This window comes from Chiloscyllium punctatum, chromosome 4, assembly GCF_047496795.1.
Source record: "Chiloscyllium punctatum isolate Juve2018m chromosome 4, sChiPun1.3, whole genome shotgun sequence".
In the NCBI taxonomy this organism is placed as follows: Eukaryota; Metazoa; Chordata; class Chondrichthyes; order Orectolobiformes; family Hemiscylliidae; genus Chiloscyllium; species Chiloscyllium punctatum.
In genome coordinates, this window is record NC_092742.1 from 89,809,640 (window position 1) to 89,836,505 (window position 26,866).

The 26,866-nt window shown below is 41.4% G+C and overlaps 1 protein-coding gene across 1 annotated transcript in view; it reads left to right on the forward strand.

Moving 5' to 3' along the window:
* Nucleotides 1-23,584, forward strand: part of LOC140475988 (homeodomain-interacting protein kinase 3-like) — a 43,820-nt gene extending 20,236 nt beyond the window's left edge. The window contains exons 3-10 of the mRNA XM_072567889.1: nt 1,319-1,471; nt 1,625-1,667; nt 8,475-8,529; nt 10,857-10,965; nt 12,315-12,394; nt 13,159-13,228; nt 15,248-15,349; nt 23,463-23,584. Of these exons, the coding sequence (XP_072423990.1) occupies nt 1,319-1,471; nt 1,625-1,667; nt 8,475-8,529; nt 10,857-10,965; nt 12,315-12,394; nt 13,159-13,228; nt 15,248-15,349; nt 23,463-23,480 (630 nt within the window). The 3' untranslated portion in view covers nt 23,481-23,584. The remainder of the gene's footprint in view (nt 1-1,318; nt 1,472-1,624; nt 1,668-8,474; nt 8,530-10,856; nt 10,966-12,314; nt 12,395-13,158; nt 13,229-15,247; nt 15,350-23,462) is intronic.
* Nucleotides 23,585-26,866: the final 3,282 nt, after the last annotated feature.

Here is a 26,866-nt window from a genome sequence, read left to right on the forward strand (position 1 = left end):
TAACACCTTTTTCTTACCCGGGTTTTATGCACAAGAGTTACCCGACCGAACCCGCCGCATTGCGTCTGCCTGTCTGTTTCCAGGGTCTTTCAGTCCGGATCTCACTCGCCTGAGCCGCCGCGGCAATGGGGGAAAGTAGAGACCGCCGAAATCAGCAGGGTGCACCTCCGATTTTTCCGAAATTGCTGAGCGACCGGAGCTTGGGATCCCAGGACGAGCACCCAAATTTGTTAGAAACAAACTCAATAAAATTTTAGACGAGACCAACAAATCTGGAAACAAGACAATTTATTACGGACTTGCAAGTACGGGCTGCAACTGCACAAAGCAATTGAGCGAATTAGACTGGGGTTAGTTTACGATTATACCTTTTGAGCTGAGTGAGGTCACCTCTCCAGACTCCTAATTACCCAATCTCTCTTACTCGGCTATACAACTGCCCATCTTCGCTCCACCCTTGTTACTTCCCCTTTCCCATGTTGGCAACCTTCCTCCCTGTTAGTGGTGACATTTTCATTATTTTGTCGATAGTGCATCAAGATATATTTTAACATTTTGTATCAATACTGCTGGTACATTCCATTCTCCGTAACTTCATCAACTTTGTGTTATTTTTGTACAGCTCAGGCATTTTAGTTATCTCAGTTTTTTTTGCTGAAAACTTATTTTAAAGGAGTTAACTTGTTTATATTATACTCCAGAATTAGTATTTAATTAACCATAATTAAAAGTAAAGATACACTTCCCTAAGTACCTGCAGAGTTAATAATTCTTCTGCTGGACCCCTGTTCTTCATTTTCTTTTATATCTGCTAAAACACCACTTTTTTCATTTCTAACACCCTCTCGCATGAGTTGTGGTAACCCACTAATGAGATCAAGGTAAAAACAATGACTGCAGATGCTGAAAACCAAATACTGGATTAGTGGTGCTGGAAGAGCACAGCAGTTCAGGCAGCATCCAACGCTGCTCGTTGGATGCTGCCTGAACTGCTGTGCTCTTCCAGCACCACTAATGATCCTCTGGACTATGGTGATTTTTACTTGCTAGAAATTGTTGTTCTCTTTGAGATCGGTATTCTTGCAATTCTGTTCTAATGAATGCAAGACAAAAATCTTCAATTTCTCTTCTTACAATAGTACTCAATTTATACACCATCAATAAGAAGATACACGTCTTTTAAATGAAGATATAGCAAATTAGTTATGATAAATAGATGCATTATTTTCCAATAATTGTAGCTGAATTAATGGAAATCACTTGCACGTTAGTTGTTACATTTCCTGTATCAGTGGGAGTCTCTGTTCTTATTCAACAGGAGAATCAAAATAAAGAAGGACAAATAAAGGAAACAACAGCAGTACACCTGAAAAATTCCATTGCAAAAGAAAATAATTCTGCACCAGTCACATCCTACGCACATTCCAAGTGTAGTGGCATTAAGGCCTCGAATTGGAGGGATACTATAGAGGTGAGATTCATAGACTCAGTTCGGAGGTACAGAACTTGTCCTGGGACCAAACAACACCTGGAACCTGGAATGCACGTACACAAAAAGCAGAATTCTATTTCAACACGCCCAAGACATATCAAAAATAAACCAGGCCTCATTGTTTCTCAACAGGAAGAGCTTAATAGTGACCAAGCTGAAGAAAATGTAAAGAGTGGTAAGAATTATACTTCATATCTTTCAGCAGTTAGAACAATGTATTGTTCTTCAGAAAATTTACTGAAAACTCACAATATTCTAATTATTTGCCAGTTTTGATAAGAAGCAAATCTCATTTAGAATCCATTCACTTATGGTGACTTAAAATCAAGCCTGAAATCACATACACTTACTGCATGAGATAAATAAAGTTCACAATCAAACATTAAGTTCAGTTTAATACATGTATTGCAGGTGCAGAAAATAATTTAAAAGTTGGGGTAAGATTTCCTCTCAGAGATACATATGGAGAAGTGGGCTCAATTCCGGTTGTGAATCCACCTCCATTACCAACCACCTGAGAAGTCTGAGGCTCAGAGGCTGAATTACCCTGGAGTCGAGTCCACTGCCCAGTTACTGGTCAGGGGTATGAGAATGGAGCTGCGACTTTGGGGTAGTGGGCTAGATTTTTGTCCAAAACAGCAGCCAATTCTGCATCAATATTTCACCCTAACATAAGCCTTCTTCTTCTTGACAAGAGATTCAACTTCTTTAGTAAACCACGGCTCCCTCGCTCGACCCCTTCCTCCCTGCCTGACAGATACATACTTAGCAAGGACACGCAGTAGCTGTTCCTTATATAAGCTTCACATTTCAATTGTGCTCATCCCCTGCAGTTTCCTTCCCATCCTATGTATCCTAAATCTTATCACATCATAATTGCCTTTCCCCCAGCAATAACTCTTGCCCAGCATTAAATACCTGTCCCTTTCCATTGCCAAAGTAAACATAACCTAATTGTGGTCACTATCACCAAAGTGCTCACCTACCTCCAAATCTGATACCTGGCTGGGTTAATTATCCCAGTATCAAATCCATTGTGGCCTGGACCCTTGTTGGGTTACCTGCATACTGTGTCAGGAAATGATCCTGCACTGACTCATCTAAAGTAGTTGAACTATAGTATTTGGATAGTCAATATTTAGATAGTGCCCTTTTACTCTTGTTCCTATCCAGAATTATCTTTGCTATTCTTTCCTCTACATCTCTAGAACTATTCGGCGGCCTATAGATAACTCCCAACAGGGTGATCTCTCCAACCTGTTTCTTACCTCAACCCATACTACCTCAGTAGACGTGTCCTCAAACGTCCATTCTGCTACTGTCCTTGAATAACAATGCCACATCTCCACTTCTTTTACCATCTTCTCTGTTCTTACTGAAACATCTAAATCCCGGAACCTGCAACAACCATTTTTTTTCCTGCTCTATCCATGTCTCCGAAATAGCCTCAACATTGAAGTCCCAGGTATCAACCCGTGCTGCAAGTTCATCCATCTCATGCTGGGTGCTCCTGGCGTTGAAGTAGAAACACTTCAAATCACCTTCCTACTTTCTAGTGAACTCATGCGACCTTGAAACCATATTTCTGACCTCGTTACTCTGGACCTCCTGGACACTGGACCTTCAATTTAGGTTCCCATTCCCCTACTGAATTAGTTTAAACCCTCCCGAATAGTAGTCACAAATCCCCCCCCCCCCCCCAGGATATTGGGCCTCATCTGGTTCAGGTGTAGACCATCCTGTTTGTAGAGGTCCCACCTACCCGAGAATGAGCCCCAATTGTCCAGGAATCCAAAACTTCCCTCCTGCACCATCTCTGCAGCTACATGTTCAACTCCTCTCTCTCTCCCTATTCCTCACCTCACCAGCATGTGGCATGGGCTTCAAATCAGAGATAACAACTCTGTTTGTTCTAGCACTAAGCTTCCACCCTAGCTCCCTGAATTTTTGTCTTAAATTCCCATCCCTTTTCAGACCTATATTGTTAGTACGTACACAGACTACAACGTAGGCTGCTCCCCCACCCCTTCAAGAATCCTGAAAACATGATCCAAGACATCACGAACCCTGGCACCTGGAGGCAACACACCAACCGTGAGTCTGTCTCATTCCCACAGAACCTCCTACCTGTTCCCCTAACTATAGAGTCCTCAATAACTAATGCTCTGCTCATCCCCCTCCTTCCCTTCTGAGCAACAGGGTCAGACTCTGTGCCAGAGACCTGTATCCCATTTCTTACCCCTGGTAAGTCATTCCCCCCTCAACAGTATCTAAAATGGTGTACAGAGGAACCTCGATTATCCAAATACCAATTATCCGAAAATCGGATTATCCAAAGGAGACCTCAAGGTCCTGACAGAAATACTGCAGGACTGATGGGAGCGCAGGCACTGTCTCTAAATGACTGACCTCCCACCCTCCCCCTCCCTCTCTTCCCACACTTTCCCTGGAGATCTACACAGGCATGAACCAAAACTCCCCTTCCCCAGATAATGTCTCTAGCAGGGCAGAGGTGGAACCTGTCAAAATGTTTGTGTGTATGTGCACGGTGCGTGCTATTTGGACGCTTACCCTCCAAAAGCAGCAGCAGCTGTCTTGTTGGTGTCCAGTCCATCTGCCCAGAGAGGGGGCGGGGGCACACGGGTGGGGGTGGACTGGGGGAATGTCGGGGGTGGGGATAGGTGTGGGCGGTACTGTGGGGCAGGCAGAGGCAGTGTTGAGGGCGGAAGGGGGTTGGGCGGGCGGGGGCGGTGTTGGGCTGGGTTGGGGGGCGGACGGGGGCAGTGTTCGGGGTCAGGCGGGGGCGGTGTTGGACGGGGTTGGGGGCGATGTTGGACGGGGTTAGGGGTGGTGTTGGATAGGGTTAGGGGCGGTGTCGGACGGTGTTCGGGTGGCGGGCGGGGGTGGTGTCGGACGGGGTTGGGGGGTGGGCAGGGGCGGTGTTGGAACGGGGTTGGGGTGATGTCAGACGGGGTTGGGAGTGGCGGGGGTGGTGTTGGATGGGGTAGAGGTGGGAGGGGGCGGTGTTGGACGGGTTGGGGGCAGTGTCGGACGGGGTTGGGGGCAGTGTCAGACGGGGTTGAGGGACGGGCGGGGACAGTGTTGGACAGGGTTGGGGGTGGTGTCAGACGGGGTTGGGGGGGACGATGTTGGACGGTGTAGAGGCGGGCAGGGACAATGTTGGACAGGGTTGGAGGGTGGGTGGGGGGGGCAGTGTTGGACGGGATGGGGGTGCAGGGGAGTGGTGTTAGACAGGTTTGGGGGTGGGTGGGGGGGTCAGTGTTGATTGGTTTTGGGGGAGCAGGGGGCTGTGTGGGAGTGGGGTTTTGGGGGTGGGTGGGGTCTGGTATTGGATGGGGTTGGGGGTGGGCAGGGGGCAATGTTGGACAGGAATTGGGGCGAGTGGGGGCTCATGGCACTGTGCTATTGCCTAGTGTCTTGAAGGGGGAGCAGCCTTAATAGAAAACTCCAAGCCCCAGAGGAAAGGCATTGAATTGAGTAACCAAATAATCAATCATCCGAACGAAATAGTGTCTTCCCATTTCGTTTGGATAATCAAGGTTCTTCTGTCCTTGTAATCGAGGGGAACGGCTACGGGGTTCCCTGCACTGCCTGCCAGTTCCCTTTCTGTCCCCTGACAGTAACACATCTGCCTTTTTCTTGTACCTGAGGTGTGACTATGTCCCTGTAACTCCTCTCAATAACCCCCCTCCCTCCCACCCACCCACCCACCTACCTCCTGAATGGTCTGAAGTTCATCCAGCTCCAGTTCCCTAACAGGATTTTCGAGGATCTGGAGTTGAGTGCACTTCCCACAGATAAAGTCAGCAGGGACACTTGTGGGTGACCCTTACCTCCCACATTCTGCAGGAGGAACATTCCAGTGCCCTAACCACCATCCCCAACCACCATCCCCACTGTTCTAAATTCCCAAAGAGACTGTAGAAAAATCAAGAATACAAAGAAACTAGTTACCTTACCAATCCAGCACACAGAATCTTTTTTGTGGTTGGAGGAGGAGGATGGGCGGGAGACAATACCAAATACATAACTTACTCAGCAACCCATGTCTGCTTCTGCTCAGCGTGCACTCTGCCTATTCATGAGGTAAGTTTCTATAATTTTAAATTTACCTTCCCAGCAGGCCCCTGGCCCTCGCTATCGCCCTCCTACTACAGCTGCTACTGGAAAAATGGGGACCACTGAACACACAAGCTAAGTTTATATAATTTTAAATTTACCAAACCGGTAGGGCCTTTATCCTCACTGATGCTCCTCATACTACTGCTGTTACTGGCAAAATGTGAAGGGCTTATTGGCCTGTTTTTGTTTAAATTTACTTGATTTCATTCCTATGTCATGCATAAGATGAGTGTTATGTTCCTTGACCTCAAAACTGTATAACTCGTGGTATAAGATATTAGAGTGGAGGTTTCAAAATTCATCATGATCCTTAACTTGAAATCAACTCATGTTACTTCTAATTGTACGTTTTTGCTTTTGTTATGCCATAGTATGTTTATCCCAATACTTGGTTTTCCAACACATTCTCACATTCTAATCCTAAGTGTGACAGCAACTAAAATCCTGCTGCTTATCCCCGAGACACTCTCATTTATCGTTCACCAGATTGTGCTGCCTACTTCCCAGCCTATATTAGCATCTGGTTGAAGAATGACTTGATTTTAAAATTCTCAACTCATTTTCAAATCATTTCACAGGCTTGTTCCTCCTTTCCCCTGTAATCTCCAGCTGCATAACCACCTGAGGTGTCTACTTTCCTCCAACTCTAGCCTCCTGAACATTGTTGATTTTAAGTGTTTTGCCATTGGTGACTGTCTCTTCATCTGCCAAGATCTGGAATTCCTTCCATCAACCTCTCTATCTCTGTTTATTTCTTTAAATTGCTATGTAAAATTTATTTTCTTAGCTAAATGTTTGGTCATTAGGCTCAGCACCAAATTTTGCTTTAAAACTCTGTTGTGAACTGCTTTGTGATATTTTAACATGTTAAAGGTGCTATATAAATGTAAATTATTTTTGTTGTCATCTTGGTGCTTCTGATGGTTCTATTGCCTCTTAACCAGTGATTTATTTGTTCACATCTCAGTCTACAGCTTGTAGTGGGTGTGCTCTGCATTTTCAGCCCCTAGATAATATATTAATCCAATGCATGTGTGCCTGTTCCATAATTTAATATATTAATTAACCCATTTGTACTATTTTAAGAAATATAATCAATTGTCAAAATATTTCACTGAAAGAAAACCACTGAGAAAAGATAACTTGTGTTTATATTACTTCTGATTTTGGAATATTAATGTACACAAATTAGAAATCAATGCGCTTCAGAGTAATCCATAATGTGGAGCATACTTCACAAAGATATTTTTCCTTGCTTAGTTGCTGATATACAGAATTCCAACTTTTTTACTTCTTTGGATATTTTTCGGATATGGGGGTAACTTTTCACCCTTTTACTGTTGCTTGCCAAAGAGCAGCAGAGGTCCTAGACTTGGATGTGTACAAATGTTTGGATAATCATGCGCAGGGTACCTCTGAATGTCTTAAATGTACTTCCAGTGAATGTAATATTTTATACTTCTATAGTGATTGGAACCAGGTTGACCTTGTTGACTATGATTGGGGCTGTTAACCTGGGCCAATCAGGATAGCCCTGGCTGACTAACATAACCAGGAGGTAATATGGGTGCAGGGGAAAAATAAGCACTACCGCAGTTGGGCGGTAGTGTGGGGGTAATAATACAAAAAAATACATATTAGTGTCAGGAGATCTACTGACTCTGAGAGCTGGGAAGAAAAAGAAAAAAAACCAGGAGATGAGAATCTCCTCAGTCCCAGCAATTGACTCAGAGTACTGTGCACAAGTAAATAAAGTGGAAAAGTATGACGCTGGAAAAGCACAGCCAGTCAGGCAGCATCCGTGGATCAGATGAATTGACATTTCGGGCATAAGCCCTTCATAAGGAATGTCTTGTGATGAAGGATTTGTGTCCAAAATGTCGATTCTCCTGCTCCTAAGATGCTGCCTGACCTGCTGTTCTTCTTCGTTGCCACACTTTTTGACTATAATCTCCAGCATCTGCAATCCTCACTTTCTACAAATAAGTAAAGGGTGACTTGGTGATGGGATACCAGCCTCTGCACAGTTATTTCAGATGGACAGAGTCGGAGGTTGCATGGCGCCAGGTTGTGGTCTAGCAGGTTTGTTTGGGCTTGCGGGCTTTCAGAGCACTGCTCCTTCGCCAGGTGAAAGTCGCCTGATGGGGGAGCAGCGCTGTGGGGGCTTGTGATTTTGGGTAGACCTGTTGGACTATGGCCTTGTGTAGTGTGCCCTCTAACAATATTCACAGTGAGATAAATGAAGATATAACCAGGAGATGAGAATCTCTTCAGTCCAGGCGATTAACTCTGAGCTGACAAGCTACAGCCAGTATACTATGCACAAGTAACTAAAGGGTGACTTGGTGACAGGATACCAGCCTCTATGCAGTTATTTCAACTTCATAAAGCCCTGTTAATTCCATTTTGGTATTCCTGAGCTTCTTATTCCATCCATGCATCCAAGGCTCTTATTTTAAAGCTATATCAGAGCTTCATATTCCATGCTGATATCCCTGATTCTCTTAGTCCATGTCTTCCTGAGCCCTGTTTCCATTGTGATGTTCAAGAGCTTCTTAATATCAGTATTCACATTGATTTGCCTGAGTTTTTCAGTGTCTCATATCGCTTATTTGATTGAATTTGCAGATCCTCACTAGGCTTTCCAACATTTCTATATAAATACAATTCTTCCCTCTTTCTTTTCAATTTTGATGAAGATATATATTGATCTCACAGAAGCATGAAATTATATAATTTTATGGTAAATGTTTGGTCAGAGTGGTGAGACAGAAACGGTTTTTCAACAACATTGTCAATAGTAATTATTGTATTTATTTCTCCAATGACTGTCTACTAGGAACCAGGAGGATTAGGAGTAGATCAAGACATATACCCAAGATTGAAATTACCAGGTAAGTGGTAATATTAAAATCTATTTAAAAAGTTACGTATATTCTCATGCCAATATTGCGAAGATGTGATTTATTTATTGATATGTTTGGGGAATGCTTAGTTCTTTCAGTACAGAAATATAAATGGCAACATGTTGTGTCAAATAGTGTTGCCCCAAAATAACAGAACTAGGTCTGTGTCTGTAGTAGAAGAATAATAATGAGGCCAAGAGGGTGCTTCTAGCTATGTGCTTCAGCTTCCTTGTGTTATACCCCAAATTGAGGTCTCCCCAGAAAGTCAGCAGTAATGTCACAAGCACATTCTAGAGGAACTGAAGATGTTTGGAATTTAAAAGATAATTCTTGTTACTCATGCATTTCCTTTCACCAGGGCAATCATTGAACCTTAAGAGCAGCAACTAAAGTTGCCAGTGCTAGTAGCCAGAAGCATGGTTGTAGACATTCCAATTTAATGCCTTTCAGTGATGAGAGCGCATCCTGATAATGTATGTCAATCAGCAGGCATGTGAATTGTGGGTTTTTCTTCACAGCTAAGTACACTTGAAGTCATTTTAAAATTTCATGTCATTTTCTGGGTTATGTCTATAAATGACAATGTTATAGAGTGAAGCAATTGAAAATGATTATTAACTTTGAAGAAATAAATATGCATATCTTTGAAGGAGGCAGGTCAAGCTGAGATTTACAATTATAAACCTTACATGAGATTTACCACATGCCAAATGGGCTGCAGCAGTTCAGAAAGGCAGTTCACTGTCATCTTCTCAAGAGCAACTATGGTTGGGTAGTAAATGCTAGCCCACCATTGATGCTCACTTCCCATAAATGAATTTTTTAATGAAGTATACAGGTTCCTTTGTAAACCTATGCAGAGGGTTAAAGCCATGGAATTATTTAAAACTTCAGCTAGAACATTGTATCCAGTTCTGGGTACCATGTTTCAGAAAGGATGCCAAAATGTTAGAAAGGGTGCAAAAGTGATTTACTAGATTGGAATACTAGGAGTGGGATACCAAGTAGGTGGAGAAACCATGCAATTGGCTTTATTCCCCTTAGACCAATGAAAATTAGGATAGACATAAGTTCCAAGTCATGAAAGGATCTTGATAGAGAAAGTAACTAGAAACTGTTTCCAGTGGTGTTAAGTGATGGTAAACAGAGGACGCAGACTTAAATTAATTGGCAAATAAATCAGAGACATGGTGTTTCTTTACAGTGATTTGTTATAGTTGTAATGCACTGTCTAGTAGGTTGGCAAATGTGTACTCAATAAATAACTTTCAAAAGTGAATGAGATATTGTTATGAAGTTGAAAGCACGTATGTTCAGTTTAAAATAGAGAGTGTTTTCTAAAAATTGAAGTAAACTTAAAGTGCAGGTTCAGCTGCCCAAATGGAAAGGCTGGGAGGCTGGCTGTTCCAAAATAGATACATGTAACAATTGGTTGTTAAAAGGATACCTGAGTTTTTATTGCTGTTTTGACAACAATTAAAATTCAACCAATTACTTTAAATTATGTCCAGGATACTGAGTTTGAGTTTATTGGTTTGACAATGTCAAACCTTTGATGTTGAGGGTATAAAAACCACAGGCATTTTGAAAATTAGTCAGAGCAACTGTCACTGATCAGCAGAGCAACTAACATAGAGCTGAAGAGATACCTGCCCCTCTAAAATCTTGCTCTCAATTAAATTATAAGACACTTTATAATAATTTACCTTATCCTATAAAACATACTCGTAGTAAAAAGAAAGATGATGATGCAGGAAGATCAGATGGAAGATTGAATTTAGCGGAGAAGACAGAGACTGTGTGGGCTTGAGATTAAGTTAATGTATTGTTTAATAGTTGTGTTATTGGAACAGCACGTTAATAGGATTATGTTCAGTTAGGGGAATGGGTGTTCAGTTTGTTAATAGTTTTGTTCAGTGTTTTGTTAGGAAAATAAATAGTTATTTTTCTTTAAATAGTGGAAATTATGAGTTCTCTTTCACTCTCTCACACTTTGAACAGATTACGAGGCGAGGCGAGCTTTTGTGTGAGTTTGGTTATAATTAACAGAGATTCGATCTCCATGTCATAACAGTATATAATTGGAAAGGAGATATTTACAGAGTTTAGTGAAAAAACATTGGCATGGGACTAATTGGAAAATTCTTACCAGGCGCTGATATAGACACAATGGACAGAAGGACCTCCCTCTGTACCGTATAAGTTCATGACTGTGATCTAGTGATCTATGAATTTCATTAGTAAATACACAAGAGTGTGTAATAATTTTGTGTGAATTAAGTCATTTGTGGTTATTTTTATTTATTTTGTTTTAGTTGCAAAGCAAACAAGCTGTTGCTTCCAGAGGATTGTGGAGAGGATGAAGGCAAAAAAGTGCACTTGGAAAACATTCACCTGAAACAAATTACCAAGAGGCACGATCTGGTAAGAGTATTAACTGTTCATCCACGTAAAGTCCTGGTTCAGCAACACCAGGAGTGCTGTGAGAAATTATGGGTGCACAACTTCATAAAAGCAATGCTGCAGGCATTCTCAAACTGTGGAACAGGGGACGAGGTATTTAGGTTGTGAGCTCTGAGACAGCAATAGCAGCCATGGAACTCATTATGAGTTTCAAGGCTGCAAAGTCCTTTTAAATGGTTATGTTTTAATGATATTAGTGAGTTTAATTTGACTGTCAGTCCTCTGAGGCCAGATTGCTGCTGCAAATACAGCCTATAAAAGAAGGTGGCTCTTTGCTTCTCTCAGGGTGAACCCAGGAGTTTTACGTCTCTCACTCCACTCAATGGTATCCCCACAATCACAAACTATTTCCCCAAATCCCAGCTGAACAACTCTCAACCTTGTCCTACTCACAAAGCATCCATCCCACTTCTTGCCCCCTCCAATTTTCACTTCAGGGTCGCACAAAGTCTGAGGTACTAAACTAGGCTCACACTAAGAAAGATTTTTGGAACCACTGATAGACTGGCTTTGGAGTGAAATTGATAAAGATTTACCAGAATGACACTGCAAGGAACCTCAGAGAAGTGTTTACAGAAATTAATGGTGTATTTTCAGGAACTTAGAAGGTTAAAAAGTAATTTGATTGAAGCTATCAGGATAAATGGATAGAAACTTTCCACCAGTGGGGGAGACTTAGGACTACGAGACATAGAGTTATTAGGAAACAGGTCTAAACTCAAAGGATAGCAGAAATTTGAAACTCTCTTTTACAAAAGGCTCAGTTATCTGTTAATTTTAATAGCTAGATTTTTAATTAACAAACGTATGAAGAGACATAAGAAGTTAGTGAGATCATGGTTGATCTGTGACCTGAAAGATTGATCATGAGAAAGAAAATACCCTGCTCATGTTCATGAGCCCTTAGATTTCTGACAGAAAGTGAAGTATTTTTGTTTTCTCAACACAGGCATCATGCTCACAAAAAATACTATTTATGTATAAACCTATTAGTGTATTGGAGTAACAATAAATTGCTAAATAAATATTTAAACAGACATATTTTACCTTACATGTGAAAATAAAAGTCTATTGCTGCATTTTTATCTCTTTACTGTTTTATAATTTATTCAAATTATACATTTGCTCCATTGCTGACTTGTCTTTTGTTCCCACTGCCGTTCACTGCCTGAGCACTTTTGTAACGTTCAATCATTTGGATCCCACAGTAGACATCTGGAGAACTTCAGACCAGTGCTAGAAGAGGAATATTTCAAGGAAGAAACTGAATTTGAACTAATATTATTGAAATTCTTCCTTTCTGTCTATAGAGTTCAGAAACAGAAATTAATTCTTCACCAGTGGAAGTCAATGAAGCTGAAGATTTGGAGAGAAAGAAAATTCTAGATAAGTAAGTGTGATGATCGTAGGATTCTATGTATAATTCAGTTGGACATAGTTGGATCTTGTATGATTATTTGCATTGGATTGCTTCGATAAGGAGTATTGATGGAATAAGGAAGGAGAAACTGTTTTCAGGGAACAGAATTAGCAAAGTTTTTTTTGACTCAGCAAGTTGTTATGATATGAAATACACAACCTGAAAGGCTAATGAAAGCAGATTCAATAATTACTTGCAAAGGGGAATTGGATGTAGATGGATATTTTAATCAACCTGTTTCAGACATATTATTATGACATCTCTGGAGCAGATGCAACTTGAATTTGGGCTGTCTAACCCAGAGATAAAAGCACAGTGACTGCCACAAAATCCTGAACAAATCTGCAATGTTGAAAAGTTAACGTCTACCCCACCTTGCTATCACCACCTCCCCCCAACCCCCCCCGCCCCCAACAGTTAAATAGTAAAAATTAGGTTTGATCCATCAACTGCTATGTTATGGGCCCAACACACTTCCACTGTGCCAATTTAGCTGCATTCCTAATTATTTTTAGTTAACCTCTTTGAACATGTAGGGATAGAAGGAGATTGAGACACTACCACTGCGCCACAGGAGCTGGTTGGATAGGTCATTCAAACTGTGAAAAAGCATGATGGGGCGAGAGTTTATTTTTGTTTATGTAGTTCTAATCTCTGATTCAGTCTCAGTTCTGCAATCCAATGTGCTGCAGATTGCTTCATCATTCACACTTCAAATGTTATCTTTTCTGAAGGAACACCTGTGGGATTTTCAAGTTCGCAAAGTTCCAGAACAGTAGCAAGAAAATCCAAAAGGAAAGGAAAGTAAGTCCTGTAGAATGATCTATCATTTTCAAAACTAGCTAAAAAGTCTGTTTGGCAGCACTTGTACTCTCACATATGTACTATCAACAAATTGAAAAGTTGGATAATCAACATGGTATTCTGAGCAGTTTGAGAACCTCAGGTCGAATCTCATAGGAATCTAAACAATGTGAGCTATGGTAAAATTTGTGGCAGAATCTGTTGAGAAGTTCAGTGAGGCCTATTTCAGTCTCCGTTTATGCTTTTGCTGAGCAGTAAGGGAATTTCTCACCAGGCAGCAGGAAGTTCTCAATTAAGAGGAATTTAAGCTTGTGAAATGCATTGTTAGCAGCCCAACCAGCAATATTTAACTTCCCATCTTATAAGTACCAAACATTTTGGACTTCCATAAATCACCGTGGAAATCAGAAGCAGTTTCTGGAGACTTCAGCTTGCCTCGGACTGCAATCAGCCTCGGTGCTCACTAGCATCAAACAGTTTCCAAATATGGTTATGCCTCACTTGGGTAGCATGTTTGAATCAAGTCCTGCTAGTCCCAGAATTGTCATAAAAGTTAGAGTTTAAATAAGTATGTAACATTTTCCAATTTACCTGTCTTTTAGATCCAGGTTGACAGAAGGCACAAACCAGGCTGCTGTACTAAACAATAATGACTATTTATTACAATTAAATAACTTGTAACTACAGTTAAAGCATTGGCATATAACTTTGCTAGTTAAAGCTCTTACAAACTCTCCCTTACACACATATACAAATAGTTTAAAACACATAGGTGTGATGAGTAGAAGACCAAGAAGGCAGTTCAATGGTTCCTGTTCACAAGGTTTGCTAAGATGGTCTTTTTGTCTTGTAAGGACTGCTGTTTGATTCTCTTCATCTGATACTTATACTTGCTTGCAGAAAGTACAGTGTTCATACTTATAAAGTCTCTGGCTTACTGATTATGAGCCACAGCTTACAATGACTACTGTTGGAAAAACGCACTCGCTTTCTTTAGGCTTGCTGTATTTTTTAATAGAGAGAAAAGTGCCAGCTCCTGCCCTTAAGGGGATTCAATAGCTTCTCCCAAACATTCATGTCACAAACTGGTCAGCTATCTGGGAGCCAACCATAAGTTTCTTGGCAGACAGAAGGCCTTTTCTCATGGATAACTCTTCACTAGTCCAGAGACCAATAAGCCACCTGGTCCCAGCCAAAGTTCAGTTTGTACGTAGTCCCCCCATCCCACTGAGCTCTAGTTGTCTAAACTAGGCCTCCACTATAACTTCAACAAGTAGCTGAGTAAACAGCACTTCCAATGAGTGTCAGGTTACGTGCTTTTATAAAATGCAGCAATCCTCAACAGTCCTTGAGCCACAGTCAAAAATACAGAAAAGTAGAAAGATGCCTTCATCCTTTAAAAAAAAGAATTACCATTTTAAAATATATTAATCACAGATCATCTGATACACAAAGGCAAAACACAAGACTTACATTCATTAATTCTTCCAACCCTCTTCAAAACCTTGTGCAATCTTAAAATTTCTTAAAACGTTTGACATATTCCATAATTTTACACTTAGGACAATTCATCTGCAATTACATTACCTTTTACAGAAATTTACATTAACACATGCAACAAAAGATTTTATCTATATAGTTCCATATTCTGAGTTTTAAACTTTTTGATGACTTATGATCAGTGTAACTTACTGTTTCCTTATTACCATTTCAGACATTCTGCTGACACTAGTTTATTTTCATACTTCACTGACTTCTTGATTCCAGAATCTTCATCCTGCAACCTATTCCCAAGCCACTCATATCAATAGTCATTTTCAAAGATTTGGTAAAATCAACCAACATTGATTCTTTTATTGGTGTTGCCTTTAACTTCTCAAAGGCTGCTTAGCATTCTGCTAACCATGCCAGTTTTGCTTGTTTCTTTAACAAATATGTTAAAAGTACAGCTGTGGTGCTGAAATTACAAATTTCTAGTAAAATCAACACATGCCTAAAATCTCATGGTTTCTCTTTCAGGTATATAGGGTGGTGAAGGTGGTGTTTGGCATGCTTGCCTTCACTGATCAGAGTATTGCATATAGGAGTTGGGACATCATCTTGCAGCTGTACAGGACATTGGTGAGGCCACTTTTGGAGTACTGTGTACAGTTCTGGTCACCTGCTATAGGAAGGATATTATTAAATTGGAAAGTGTGCAGGAAAGATTTACAGGAATGTTACCAGACTGGAGGATTTGAGTTATAGGGAGAAGCTGGATAGGCTGGGATTCTTTTCCCTAAAGTGTAGGAGGTTGATGGATGAACTTACAGAGATTTATAAAATCATGAGGGGCATAGGTAAGGTAAGTATTTTCCCTAGCATAGGAGAGTTCATAACTAGAGGGCATAATTTTCAGGTGAGAAGGGAAAAGGGACCTGAAGGGCAACTTTTTCCACACAGATGATGGTGCAGAATGGAATGAATTGCCAGAAGAAGTGGTATATGTAGGAACAGTTACAACACATTTGGACAGGTACATGAATAGGAAAGGTTTAGCAGGATATCAGCCAAATGCAGGCCAATGGGATGAGTTTAGTTTGGGAAACCTGGTTGGTGTGGACAAGTTGAACTGAAGGATCTGTTTCCATGCTATATGACACTATGACTCTATGATTATGACTTTAGTTTCAGGAACAGGGAATTATATTAGAGCCTTCACTTTCATTGTTCTTGGCACCATTTAGATGTGCTGCTCCTTGATTCTCCAAATACTTAATAACTGCTTGCAGAAGTTGGCTGTTTCGCATTTATAAAGTCTCTAGCCTACTGATTAAAATCCACAGCTTACAGAAACTGCTAATGGAAAAATGAACTCCTTTACTTCAGTTTTAAGGTGGGTTTTTTTGATCAATGATCAAAATGCTGTTGATCTAGAGATTTGGTACTGTCAGTCACAGGCACGGTTCAGGAGCCTGGCCTGGTCAGGCATCTATCAGCATTAGGAGATTTGTCCAGCTGCAGTCTGGGAAATGGTCAACGGCCAGGCCAGCACCAGCAGTCACGGGAATTGTATATGATCAATCAAGAAGCTGCAAAGACAACTGTTGGGATCTGGCCAGTCATGGCTAGGGGCTGTCCTTCAAAGTTGATCAAAGTTGAGGGATCACTGTTCAGAAAGATTGGGCGAGTCATGGTTGGCAGAAATACAGAACCATTTGTGGAGATGGGATGTACTCAAGATGCATGGAGCGATATGTGGAAGAGTATCAGATGGTATTGTAGGCTACAGGAGGGATGTTATTGACAATGACCAACACCATAGCCCCACAATATAATGGAACAAGGTGGGCATCTTTAAGAATGTGTAATGTCAGAGTTCAGGTGGCAAAGACGACAGTTGGAGGCAAAATTTGATGTGATGGGTTCCCATGTTGGGAGAATAGGTGGGAATGGGCTGTACGGGTAGTGAAAAATAAAAGGCACAATGGAGACTCTTGAGGTAGGGTAAGGAGGTGTAATTGGCCAAACAGAGCCTGTCACTGATGATGTCAATATCAAACTTGTGTTCTCTGCCAACATTTACATTCTCTAAATGCTCAATGCAACTGAAAAGTGGCTGGGACAGTGCCCAAGGTGGGTGGAGTCAGTGTCAGTTTAATGAGCAAAAGTGCAGGATCCACGTTTGTTGCATGTGGGTGCAATCTGCAGCCTCTACTTGTTGCCTTTGTTTCCCTTTTGCTGATTGTCAATAAAAACATACATTTTGACATTTCTGACTGCTTGCCTGTATGTTTCTCCTGTCAAAAAGTGTGATGCTGGAACAGCAGAGCTGGTCAGGCAGCATCCAAGGAGCAGGAGAGTCGACATTTAGAGCATAAGCTGTTTATCAGAAATGTGGCCTGGTAGTTAAACAATGACTACGGCAAGAGAATGAGATTGTTTGTATAACAGAGTGTCAGCATGCAACTATGTGCAGCGGGCTGCATGGCTTTTAGGCTGCTGTGCCATTAACTTGGTCAGTGAAGGCATTGCCGGATTGTCATTGTGTATTTCAGTGCACAGCAGCCTCACAAATATGGTGTCGATGTCAGATTTGTTGGTCTAGTGGCGAGTTGTTCTGGGAATGGCATTTGATAAGATTGGGTTAGAATTAGATATGAGATACCGTGGGGCAGGGTAGATCAAAAATGAGGTACATTTGGTAAGAAATATCATGAAATCTTGCTAGGCATAATGACGAAAAACCTTCCAAAAAACTTGCACAACTGACACTTGGCTAAAACTAAAAACATGTGATTTAACCCTTAGCCTTATTTGGTAGCAAAACAAATCTTAAATGACATTTAGATTACATAGAAGTATATAAGCACTTAGTGTTGTTACATACATCAATGTCATTGGTAAGGGGAGGTGATGGTGTAGTGATATTATTGTCTGACTATTAATCCAGTGACATAGATAATGTTCTGGTGGTCTGGGCTTGAATGATGCTGAATTTTGGATTTAAGAGTCAACAATGACCATGAAAACATTGTCTACTGTCAGGAACATCCCATCTGGTTCACTTTAGGGAAGGAAATTGCTGTCCTTACTTGTCTGAACTGCATAGATTCTAGATCCACAGCATTGTGGTTAACTCTTAACTCCCCTCTTAAATGGCTGAGCAAGACATTCAGTTGTACCAGTCATTGGAAGGTCTGAAGCACGAAATAAAACCAGGCAGATCAACTGGAACTGATAATGGTACAGTCCTGCTGACCTTGCAAAGTCATCCTTACTAACATCTGAGGGACTAGTACCAAAATTGGGACGTGTCTCACAGACTAGTCAAGCAATGATACGGAATCATACCTTATAGCCAATGTCCCAGACAAAAGCATCACTGTTCCTTAATAAGTCCCATCCTTCCAGGAGAGATTGTGGCACTGCACTCTTTGTCAGGAGGGAGTTGTTCTGCCAATCCTCAATATTGACTCTGGACACCATGAAGTCTCATGGAATCAAGTCACACATCGGCGTGGAAACTTGCAGTTAATTTTCATGGATCACCTTACCCCAAGTGATGAATTAGTGTTCCTCCAAGTTGGACGACAATTGTAGAAAGCTTTGATGGTAGTAAAAGTGCAGAATGAACTCTAAGTGGGGATTTCAATGTCAATAACTAAGTGTGGCTCAGCAGCAGCACTGCTGACTATGTTGGCAAATCCGACAGGATATAGCTGCTACACTGGGTCTACAGTGGTGTTGAAGAACCAAAGATAATAAAAAACTCAGCCTTATCCTAACCAATCTGCCTGCCACTAAATCATCTGTCCATGATGGTATTGGTAAAAGTGACCATCATACATTTCTTGTGAAGAAGTCCTTCCTTCTGAGGGTATTTTGAGAATACCCTCCATCACCATCTTGTGTGCCTCTATCACCATGCTAAATCATCTTGAACAAGACCTAGCAACTCAAGACTGGGCATCCATGAAGTGCTGTGGCCCATCAAGAGCAGAACAATATTATTATTTTAACACAATCTACAACTTCATGGCCTGGCATATTTTCCACTCAACTCCATCAAACTCTGAGATCAACTCTGGTTCAGTGGAGAATGCAGACATGCATGCCAGGAACAGCACCAAGCATATCTGTAAATGAGGTGTCAACCTGGTGAAACTACAAACAACTCAGTGGATGAGGGGACTCAACAAATCTCCTCATCCTCAGTAATGGAAGAGCTCAACATATTAGTGTGAAAGGTAAGGGTGAAGGATTATCAGCAATCTTCAGCCAGAAGTGTCAAGTGGATGATCCATCTCAGGCTCCTTCACGGGTTCCCAGCATTACCGATACCAGTCTTCGAACAATTCGATTCACTCCACATGACATGAAGAAACGGTTTGGAGGCATTGTGTAGTGGTCCTGACAATATTTCAGCAATAGTACTGAAGACTTGTAGTCCAGACCTTGCCAAGCTCTTTGAGTAGAGTTACAATATTGGCACCGATCCGACAATGTAGAATATTTACCAGGTATGTCTTGTGCACAAAAAGCAGGACAAATCTAACCCGGCCAATTTCCATTCCATCCGTCTACTCTCAATTATCAGTAAAGTGATGGACATTGACATCAACAATGCTATGAAGCAACACCTGCCCAGCAATAACTGCTCAGTGAGGTCCAGTTTGGGTTCCACCAGGACCAGTCAGCTCCAGACCTCATTACAGCTTTAGTTCAAACATGGTCAAAAGAGGTCAGGTGAAAGTGACAGCCCTTGACATCAAGACCACATTTGACTGAGTATGGCATCAAGGAGCCCTACCAAAACTTAAATTAGTGGGTATCAGGGAGCAAACTCTCTGATGGTTGGAGTCATACCTGACGCATAGGATGGTGGTTCTGCTTTCTAGAGGTTGGTTATCTCAGCTCCAAGACATCTCTGCAGAACTTCCTCAGGGTAGTGTCCGAGGCCCATCCATCTTCAGCTGCTTCATCAATAACCTTTGTTCCATTATAAAGGTCAGAAGTGGCGATGTTCACTAATGGTGGAACGTTGTTCAGCACCATTTATGACCATCCTTAGATACTGAAACAGTTAATGTTCAAATGAAACAAATATCCAGGCTATCACTGACAAGTGGCAAGTAACATTCTCATCACACAATTGCCAGGAAATCACTGCCTCCAATAAAAGACAATCTAACGACTGCCCTTTGACATTCAAAGATGTTATCATCACTAAATCCATCACTATCAACACTCTTGGGGTTACTACTGACCAGAAGCTCAACTGGACTCACCACAAAAATAGTGACTGCAAGAGCAGCTAGGAAGCTGGGAATAGTGCAGCAAGTAGTACACATGATTCCCCAAAGCCTATCCACCATCTACAAGGCACAAGTCAGGAGTGTGATGGAATACTCCCCACTCGCCTGGATGGATGCAGCTCCAACAACACTCAAGAAGCTTGACACCATTTAGGACAAAGCAGCCCGCTTGATTGGTACTGTATGCATAAGGTTAAAAACAATGACTGCTGATGCTGGAAACCAGATTCTGGATTAGAGTGGTGCTGAAAAGGCACAGCAGTTTAGACAGCATCCAAGGAGCAGGAAAATTGACATTTCGGGCAAAAGCCCTTCATCAGGAATACAGGCAGGGTGCCTGAAGGGTGGAGGAGCATAAGCATCCAATCTCTCCACCACCATTGTTCAGTAGCAGCAGTGTGTACAATCTACAAGGTGCATTGCAGGAGTTCATCAAAGGTTCTTAGGCAGTATCTTCCAAATCCATGACCATATTCATCTAGAAGGACAAGGACAGCAGATACATGGAAACTCCACCAACTGCAATTTCTCCTCCAAGTCTGGCTGACCATCCTGCCTTGGAAATATATTGCTGTTCCTTCACTGTCGCTGGGTCAAAATCCTGGAATTACCTCCCTACAAACACTGTGGGTCAACTTACAGCATGTGGCCTGCAGCAGTTCAAGAAAGTAGCTCCCAACTATCTTCTCAAGGGCAACTAGGAATGGACAATAAATGCTGGCCAACCAGAGATACCCACGTCCCATGAGTAAATAAAAGGGAGTGTGGCATCAAGGATCCCAACAAAAAGAATTGAGGGAAGATTCTCTGCTTGTTGGTATCATACCTGGCAGAGAGGAAGATATTTATGGTTATGGGACATCAGTCATCTCCATTCCAGAACATTTGTGCCAAAATTTCTCAGAGTTGCATCCTAGGCTCAGCCATCTTCAGCTGCTTCAGCAACAGCTTTTCCTTCATCATAAGGTCAGTTCACGAATGATTCAGTAATATTCAGTACCATTCACAATTCCTCAGTTACTAAATCAGTCATGTCTAAATGCAGAAAAATGTAAAAACATATGGTATTCAGCTGCTGAGCGGCAAGTAAAATTTACCCCATACAAATGCTAGGTAATGACCATCTTCAAAAGGGACAATCTAACCATTGTCCTTTGACATTCAAAGGCATTACTATCACTGAATCACATGTTATCAACATTAGGGGTTATATTGCCATAAACCAAATGGACTAGCCTTCTAAAAACAGGAGCTATGACAGCAGGTCAGAGGATTGGAATTCTGCAGTGATTTATGAAATAACTCCACATAGGCCAGTATCCTGTCGCTAAGTCACCTACTTATTTACACATGGAGGGTCCTTGACACTCATACAGCTCCCTCAGAGCTCACTCTCAGCATGAACAGGAGATCTAACACTCCTGTTTATATCTGTCAGCCAGGGCTCCTTGTTTGGACCAGGTTAACAGCCCCAGTCAGGGAATTATGAGATTCACCTGACTGTCCAAATCCTGTCCTCCAGATACAAGACACAAGTCAGGAGTGTAATGGAATACTCTCTTCTTGCCTAGATGAGTGTAGCTCCAATAACACTGAAGCTGCTTGATATCTTCCAGGACAAAGCAAACGGATTGTTTGGCACCATATCCAAAAGCATTCATTCCCTCTATTATTGGCACTTGCAACAGTGCGGATTATCTACACGATGCACAGCATAAGTTCACAAAAGATCCTTTGATAGCACCTTCCAAATCCACAACCATGACCATCTAGAAGCGTAAGGGCAGCAGAAACATGGAAATACCACACCCTTCAAGTTCCCCTCCAAGCCACTGTCCAACCTCAATTGGAATATCTCCAGTCCTTCAGTGTCACTGCATCAAACTCCTGGAACTCCCTCCCTAACAGCATTGTGGATCTGCAAATGGACTGCAGCAGTTCAAGAATGCACTCACCATCACCTTCACAGAGGCAACTAGGGCTTGGCAATAAATGTGCACCCAACCAGTGATGCTTTTATCCTATGAATAAATACAAAAGTAGGGAAATCATTCACCATTGGAGAACAGAGGAATCTGGATTATCCAAACGAGATTGGCGGGCACTATTTTGTTTGGATAGTTGATTATTCATTTAATCGATTCAATGCCTCTCTCTCTGGGTCCCATGATTGGCTTTTTTAAAACTGTAATTTTTTTGCGTAGCTAAGGAAGATTAAAATCTGTAAACCCTGGCCCCAACCGTCTCCCCCTCCCCCCTCCAACACTGCTCCCGTCGACCCTCAACCCTGCCACCCAACCCCATCCAATACTGCCACGCGCCCGCCCCCAACCCCATCCAACACCGCAACCCCCAACACCACCCAGCATCCAAAACCGCCCCCACCCCCACCCACTGTCCGATCCCCAGCCACGTCAGCTCCCCTCCCCCTCTGGAGCAGCCAGAGTGGACACCAACAGTAAGAGTGCTGCTGCCTTTGTGGGGAAAGTGTGTGCGTACACACACACAAACTTTTTACTGCAACTTCATGACAAGTTCCAGTTCTGCCCTGTACAATATTAGAGAGAATATCTGGGGAAGGGGGATTTCGGGTTCACCCCTATGTAGAACTCCAGGGTAAGTGTGGGGAGAGGGAGAGTGGGCAGGAGGTCAGTCCTTTGGAAATGGTGCCTGGACTCCCATCAATGTCCAGGACTGTTCTCGACAGCATTTCAGTGAGCTGAGATTGTTTTAAATCACTGTGAACAAAAGACGCGATCAGGATTGAAACATCTTTTTGATGTAATGTTTCTATCAGGACCTCAAGATCTCCTTCAGATAATCCGATATTCAGATAATTGATATTTGGATAATCAAGGTTCCTCTGTATTCTTGATTTTTGAATAAAGATGCAAGTCACATTACAAATGGATGCAAAACCTAACTATGAAAATCACTGGGATATCTGTCTAATTAAGACATTTTTAGATCACTAACAATGAATTACTTCCAGTTCATGTTTACAAGAATGTGGGGACAGGTCTATAACCTACACGACCTGTAAATATCCACCCTCAGTCTTCCTGCTATGCACTGATTAACCCTGTCTGTAATGGTCTGTCTCAGTCTCTGTACCACTGAACTATAACCTATGTTACCCTCACTGACTAGTTTAAGTCTTTGTATAATTGTACAGAATAAACTACATTGTCTCCTGAAACAAAAGAGAATACCTTTAGCTGATAAAATAAGAATTTTAGTCAAGAAATGTATTATAGAACATTATAATGATTAAGTTTTTTTCTTAAAGAGTTAGAAAAAATAGATTAACCATGCGTATTAACATCCGTTGAATAAATCATGCTGTTGCTGCGATGGCTTGCCTCAGCTAAAATCTCAATTCCATGTAACTATGGGACTTTCCTAAGGATGCCAATTTCTGTCTCCTTTTGACATAGGTAACCTGCTGGGGGTGAGGATAAGGTCTGACATTTGCTGAACCCTGGACACAAAGAATATCTTTGAAGTTATATTCACCTCGATAATCACTCCACAAATCAACTGTAGATTCCTGTGTGCATTGGGCTACAAGCAAAACAAACACTGTATCTGATTGTTCACTTGAAGCCTTAATTATGAAAGATATATGAACATTTTATATTGAGAAAATTAAAGAAAAAGAAATTAAAATCTCATACTTCACAAGTGATAAATTTAAAATGCTTAATTTATTTAGTTTTCTGGTGCTCTTAATTATTTCCTTCCTGCAGGTAGAACTTACAGCATAATATAAGCAAAATTAGCACAAAATATTGACAATTTAATATGGTAATGCATATTATTTTGTTTCAAAATTGATTACAAGCAAATAAAAGCCTGGCAAACAAATATAATCCAAAGGGATATAGTCACCAATAATGAGTTAACAAACAGTATCCTTCTGGGTCCCATGATTGGCTTTTCTAAAAAACTGTAATTGTTTTGTGTAGCTGAGGAAGATTGAAACATTGAGAAATTATTGGTTTAGTGAAGCTGGGAAGCTGAAGTTGTGCCTCTAAGTAGGTGATGGAATGTTGTTTCCAGAATTCAAGAGAACAAAGGATCCCAGGAAAGATGGTTAAAGTACCAAAGTCTAAAAGGTTGTTGACACAGTCCATGATGAATACCTTTTGAGGGAGTTTCAAGGGCAGATATCAAGAAAAGTGAAGAATTGGAACACGTTTGATGACCCATAGTGTCACGTGTGTGTGTTTAGTGGGGGGTGATTTATTGAGTGAGCAATGGGTTCTGTGTTGATTCCATTTGTTATTTGATGTATTCTGTGCAAGGTTCGTTCTAGTTTATCTATTATCCATATTTGGCTCATGTTAATTTTATGATGTTAAGTTATGTCATATGTATCTATATAGTTTAAATTGTTCTTGTCTAAAATCTTCACCTGTTTGAGTGTATTTGATTTACAATAAACTTGTTATTCTTTGTTAACTATAGAAAAATGGCAGAATTATTTCACACACTGAATTAAATATATTCTGATCGCTATATAACTGCAATATCTACCACCTTTATTAAAATCAAACTTTGACATGACTAGTGAAGCAGGAGTTCTAGGAAAGGAATCATTTCACCCCTTGAACCTCTGTTGGAAGATTTCCACTCGCTTTAATGCAATGTTTTATGATGGGGGGGTTGGTACTTTCATTTACCATGATCTGGATTCATCTTTTTCCAACCTGTGATATTGCCTGGAAGACTAATGAATATCCCCAGTGGAGATCTATTATCTTGCCGGCAGTAATTCTCCAAACAGGGTTGAAACATTGTCAAATAATGAAACAAAAGTGTTTAAGTTAAAATGTGAGCAATACAGATCTTAACTCCAGTTTCAAATGCTCTGGTTACAAGTAGTGCCACAAGGGGGCCTCAGCTGAAATAGTTTCAGATCTTCAGTTACAATTCTGTAGCCACAGCATAAGCTGACACTTGAAGTTCTAAATTTATTTTTGCTGAACTTTGGATGTATTTTGGTAAAGAATGTTGATGCCTGGAAATGGAACACTCCCTATTTGGGGCATGTTAATTAACACAGCCTATAATATCTGTACTGGACGATTTACAGACTCAAATCATAGAGCCAGCTGCAAATCTTCAGTTTCGGGACACTCTATAGTTTAATTATTTTCGAGATCAGTTCCTGCAGATTGGAGGGTAGCTAATGTTGTACCACTTTTTAAGAAAGGTGGGAGAGAGAAAGCAGGAAATTATAGACCAGTTAATCTCACCTCAGTGATGGGAAAGATGCTGGAGTCTATTATAAAGGATGACATTACGACACATCTGGATAGTAGTAACAGGATAGGTCAGAGTCAGCATGGATTTATGAAGGGGAAATCATGCTTGACTAATCTTCTGGAATTTTTTGAGGATGTAACTCTGAAGATGGATGAGGGAGATCCAGTAGATGTAGCGTACCTGGACTTTCAGAAAGCTTTTGATAAAGTCCCACATAGGAGGATTGTGAGCAAACTTAGCGCACATGGTACTGGGGACAAAGTACTAACTTGGATTGAAAGTTGGTTGGCTGACAGGAAACAAAGAGAAGTAATAAACAGCTCCATTTTGGAATAGCAGGCAGTGACCAGTGGGGTACTGCAGGGATCAGTGCTGGGACCACAGCTTTTTACAATATATGTTAATGATATAGAAGATGGTATTTGTAATAACATTAGCAAATTTGCTGTTGATACTAAGCTGGGTGGCAGGGTGAAATGTGAGGTGGATGTTAGGAGATTACAGGGTGACCTGGACAGGTTAGGTGAGTGGTCAGATGCATGGCAGATGCAGTTTAATGTGGATAAATGTATGGTTATCCACTTTGGTGGCAAGAACAGGAAGGCAGATTACTACCTAAATGGAATCAATTTAGGTAAAGGAGCAGTACAGAGAGATCTGGGTGTTCTTGTACACCAGTCAATGAAGGTAAGCATGCAGGTACAGCAGGTAGTGAAGAAGGCTAATAGCATGCTGGCCTTCAAAACAAGAGGGATTAAGTATAGAAGCAAAGAGGTTTTTCTGCAGCTGTACAGGGCCCTGGTGAGATCACACCTGGATTATTGTGTGCAGTTCTGGTCTCTAAATTTGAGGAAAGACATTCTGGTATTGAGGGAGTGCAGCATAGGTTCACGATGTCAATTCCTGGAATGGCAGGACTACCTTACGCTGAAAGACTGGAGCAACTGGGCTTGTATACCCTTGAGTTTAGAAGACTGAGAGGGGATCTGATTGAGACATATAAGATTACTAAAGGATTGGACACTGTGGAGGCAGGAAACATGTTTCCACTGATGGGTGAGTGCCGAACCAGAGGACACAGCTTAAAAATATGGGGTAGACCATTTAGGACAGAAATGAGGAGAAACGTCTTCACCCAGAGAGTGGTGTCTGTGTGGAATGCTCTGCCCCAGAGGGCAGTGCAGGCCCAGTCTCTGGATTCATTTAAGAAAGAGTTGGATAGAGCTCTCAAGGATAGTGGAATCAAGGGTTATGGAGATAAGGCAGGAACAGGATACTGATTAAGGATGATCAGCCATGATCATATTGAATGGTGGTGCTGGCTCGAAGGGCAGAATGGCCTACTCCTGCACCTATTGTCTATTGTCTTGCAAACTTGAATTGAGATGTAGCAGAAACTCCTTCACATGAATGCGAAAGCAGCTGTGACGGCAGCACAAGACTCAATGTCAGGAACTCTCAGGTCACATTTGATGGTTTAGTATGGTGTACTTCTACTCTGTCCTTCCTTGTGCATTTCCAAAGTGAAATGCTGCAATTTACAGCAGTTAATGCTAATCTAGGAGAGTTT